We start from the raw sequence: 4,280 nt of genomic DNA, 5'->3' as shown, positions 1-4,280 counted from the left end.
GATATCAAGGAAATAAACGAGGTAACATCGCAGCGGAATATCATAAGTAATATCAATAAGATGAACACCAATATGAAGTTTAGAGAAGAAAACAAAAATTAAAACATTATTACTTATATAATCAAACCTAATAATTTTTTACTAATCAACGCATTGCTTATAATTCAAAAATGGTGTTCTTTGAATTCAAATTTAAGTGGCGCCTTTGAATTCAAAGTTTGCTTGCTTGATTACTTAGCATGTGCATGCTGAAGCAACCACACATTCAAAAACCATCGAGAACAAGAAAAATACACCATCAACTTTGAGAAAGAAAATGCTTAGAAGAACCTAAACTAGCAAGCAACGACATAAATAATTTTCCCGCAGTATAGATCTGACTGTTCTTCTAACATACATGATATGGAAAGCGTAAAATTCTTATAGCTTTCATCCAATGAACACCACCTTCTACAAGGAGGAGGATTTGTAAAAATATATTCTTGTCACAAAGTCCTACCTAATTTATATCAGTTAAAAATCAGCACAAACTTGAACATATCTCAGTTATTCACAGTTGATGATGATCTTCTCAAGAAATCCATCACCAAACTCGAAAACGCAGAAGATCTATCCTCGAGCAACTTAGCCGGCGAATCATACTCTATAACCTTCCCTGAAATCGACCCAAATGTTGTCTAGTAAGTAACCTCAAACGAAACAAGGGTGGGGTTTTAACTTTAAGGGAAAACAAACATTTGAATAAATAGAGTCTCAATTCTTACCTTCACCGAGAACCAAGACTAGATCATTGTCAATAACTGTAGGTATCCTATGAGCCACTGTGATGACAGTGGATCCGTTTGTTTCTCCTCTTATCGTCTTTTGAATTACGTTATCCGTTGCAGTATCGACTGAGGCAGTAGCCTCATCTAGTACCAGTATCCTTCTTCTTTGTAATAAAACTCTAGCTAAACAAACGAGTTGTCTTTGTCCCACGCTCCAGTTCTCTCCATCTTCAGCAACTGCAACATTTTTTCAAAAATTTCATAACCCAAATCAAATTAAGTTTTAACACACATATTTGAATAGTTTTCAAGACCTGGTGCATCAAGAAGTCTTTGATCTTGCTTCACATTTTCGGCGAGATGACATTTGTGTAAAACCTGTCACTTTGCAGCATTTATAATGAGATTGGTAAATCACATGCTCTTTGAGTACAAAAAAGTTGTTATTGTGGATCCTTACCTCCCATATCTCTTGATCTTCATGTTCTTGTAAAGGATCAAGATTGACCCTCACGGTTCCTTGAAACAAAACTGGATCTTGAGGGATAATACTCAATCGAGATCTTAAATCTTGTAGACCGATCTTCGAGATGTCTACGTTATCGATCAAAATACGCCCTTCTGTGTGTTCCACCACTCTAAAAAGGGCTTGGATTAATGTAGACTTTCCACTTCCAGTTCTTCCAACGATACCGATTTTCTTTTCCCCAGGAAAGGTGCAAGTGATTCCTCTAATAACTTTAGGAAGAATAGGACTGTACTGTACATGGAGATTTTCAATCTCTATTTTCCCGCTGAGCGGCCATTCGGTTTCCGGCCTGAAATTTTCATTAAGAAGTGGAGCTTCACTAGGTATGGAGGTGAACTGAAGAATCCTCTCAACAGAGATCATCTTGTTTTCTACATTGCAAAGGTTCCATATTACCCATGCTTGGAGCACACTTAAGTTTAAACCGTAAGTTGCTGCTAGTCCTGCCAGGCCTGAAACCAAGAACATATGGTGTTTTTAAAGCCTTTGTTTAAGTAATGTTCTGTTTTTGGAGCTTGTAGAAGGAAAATGGAGATAAAATACTTACTGGGATCAATTGCTGATCGTGGAAGGTTCACTAAGATAACAAGGAGGAGGAAGAAAACAAAGTTGAAAAGAAAATTTATTCTAACACAAAGCCATTCCATCGTGCCAGCATTATGAAATGCAACACGAGAATAATCATCGATGAGATCCAAGTTCTTGTTCATAAAACGAGATTCCTGGTTGAAACTCCTTATTATTGTTGCACCAGATATTGATTCTGAGAAGTGTTGGAGAATCGGGGCTTGTTGGATTGGAACCATACGCGCCAATTCCCTTGCTGTTTTAATGTAATATGCCTGAATGGAAGCTTTTGTCAGGAATTGACAAAAGCTTAATGTAAAAATTTTCTTATGTTTTACAAGGAAATGAAATGTTTTCTTGCCTGATACCATATGGAAATGGAAAAGACAATGACGAACAGGAAGAAGACCTGCCAGGCTACATGGGACATGAGGATAACGATGCTCAACAGCTGAATAAGAGCGAATGCTAATCCGGCTAACCTGTATGGAATATCTGTATCCACTATGCTTTGATCTGTAGATGACTGTGATTAAAAAAATTGTTTTAGTTAAATATGCAACGCTGGGTAACATGAGAAGTGAATTCGTCTAAAATTCTACCAACCCTTTTAAGAATTCTGCTCGATGGTGTGGAATCAAAGAAAGATAGTGGCGCCCGGAGAATTGTTCCAATCATTCCAAGAAATAGGCGTTGTGCTGTTTCGATAGCAATAGTTGATAGCAGAATAGCTCTTCCCAAAATAAAGAACGAGCTTCCACCAGAAAGCAACGCAAATATCCCAATCAAACGCTCCTTTGTAACTCTACCTTCTTCTTCTGATCCCCAGGCGATCCAGTAATTGCTGGCCATTTGCAAACCTTGGAACAGAACTTGACACAAGAGTATTATTGGAACAAGGGCTCCTCTATATGCAGAGGTGACAAAAGTAGAGTACACACGCCATTTTACTCTGCCGGTTTCAGTTTCCTCGTGCAGATTTCTTTCAGAAACTTGGCTACTTCTGCTAGTGTCAACAAATTTTTCTTCGGTTAACTCCATTTGCTTATTGTGACAGTAGCTTTTACCCGAGCCAATACACTTGGGAGGGCTCACTTGATTCAAAGAATGGCTGTGAGCAGCCATTTGTCTTACGAGTTCCCCATCATGGTTCAAAATCAAATCTTGATATTTTCCCCACTCTACTATTCTGCCATCTTTCATAACCTGCAAATAAAACATTCATCGACAATGAAAAGCACAGTAAAAAATCTGTCTTTTAGCAGGAAGTTGTATAAAATCTTTACAACTTACCAAGACAAGATCAGCAGCGTCCAAGAATTCTAACTGATGAGTAACATACACTACGGTCTTGTTATACAAGAGTTGCATCAGACATTTCTGCATTATATATGTAAAAAGGAAAGTAAAAAGAATTAATCATCAATCCCATATTTGCAATTGAATAAATAGAAGGGAAAATCTTTCTTGCCTTAAACATATGAGCCCCCGTATGTGCATCAACCGCGCTGAAAGGATCATCCAGCAAATATGTATCTGAGTTGCTGTAAAGTGCCCTTGCCATTTGTATCCTTTGCTTCTGTCCACCGCTCAAAGTTGTCCCTCTTTCCCCTAGTACGCTCAAATCTCCACCAGCCCACATCTTGATATCATGATTCAACGCGCATGCTTCCACCACATTTTCATATAAATTCCTATCCATCTCCTTGCCAAATAGTACATTGTCTCTAACAGTGCCTGTTTGAATCCAAGCACTTTGTGGCACAAAAGCTTTTGAGCCGTAAGTTTTAATTCTCGTCCCTGAAATTCTTGGTATTTCTCCAAGTATACTACAGAGAAGACTAGTTTTGCCAGAACCAACTGAGCCACATATAGCTACCTTGCAACCTTTTGTTATTCTTATTTTCTCGGTTATCTTAATTGTTGCTCGCTTGGCATCTCTGTTCTCCCAAGCATATTCTCCGGCTTCAATCTCAATGGCCACTCCAGGGGCACCAGATGGATGATTATGTATCAGCCTCTTCTGATCTTCTTCTCTTATAAAATTTTGAACTCGATCTATTGATACTTTAGTCTGAGCAATCATAGATATAAGCTCTGGTAAATTGTATATTGGTTCTTGAAGTATTCGGAAAGTGGCTAATGCTGAGAGAACTGTGCCTGAGGCCAAGGGTGTACCTAAAATGATGCAGACTCCAAAAGTAACAACTGAAACTAATGTCGGAGAAGCCCAAAAAAGAAAGGCCACAGCTGAGCTCGTGTAGAGGTATCTTTTAAGCCAACTTCTCTCAGTTTCTCTCAACTGGAGCAGCTTTTTCAAAAAAGTTGGTTCCCATGATTGTAGCTTCAAAACACGCATACTCTTCAACATCTCGGAAGTAGCTTTTAAACGCGAATCTTTAGCCTCCATTATCTTT

General features: G+C 38.4%; 1 protein-coding gene across 1 annotated transcript; it reads right to left on the bottom strand.

Annotated features, from left to right (window-relative positions):
• Nucleotides 1–347: 347 nt before the first annotated feature.
• LOC140983419 (ABC transporter C family member 3-like) lies at nt 348–4,274 on the bottom strand. The gene is made up of 9 exons (XM_073450470.1): nt 3,335–4,274; nt 3,157–3,243; nt 2,470–3,069; nt 2,225–2,389; nt 1,844–2,138; nt 1,228–1,748; nt 1,082–1,145; nt 765–1,004; nt 348–655 (listed from the first exon to the last, which is right to left on the bottom strand). Exons 1-9 carry the CDS (start codon nt 4,271–4,273, stop codon nt 543–545), a joined length of 3,024 nt encoding a protein of 1,007 aa, XP_073306571.1. The 5' UTR covers nt 4,274; the 3' UTR covers nt 348–542.
• Nucleotides 4,275–4,280: the final 6 nt, after the last annotated feature.

The sequence above is a fragment of the Primulina huaijiensis genome, chromosome 8 (assembly GCF_012295235.1).
Source record: "Primulina huaijiensis isolate GDHJ02 chromosome 8, ASM1229523v2, whole genome shotgun sequence".
Lineage (NCBI taxonomy): Eukaryota > Viridiplantae > Streptophyta > Magnoliopsida > Lamiales > Gesneriaceae > Primulina > Primulina huaijiensis.
Note: the sequence above shows the minus strand (reverse complement) of the source record. Positions and strands in the feature narration are given on the sequence as shown.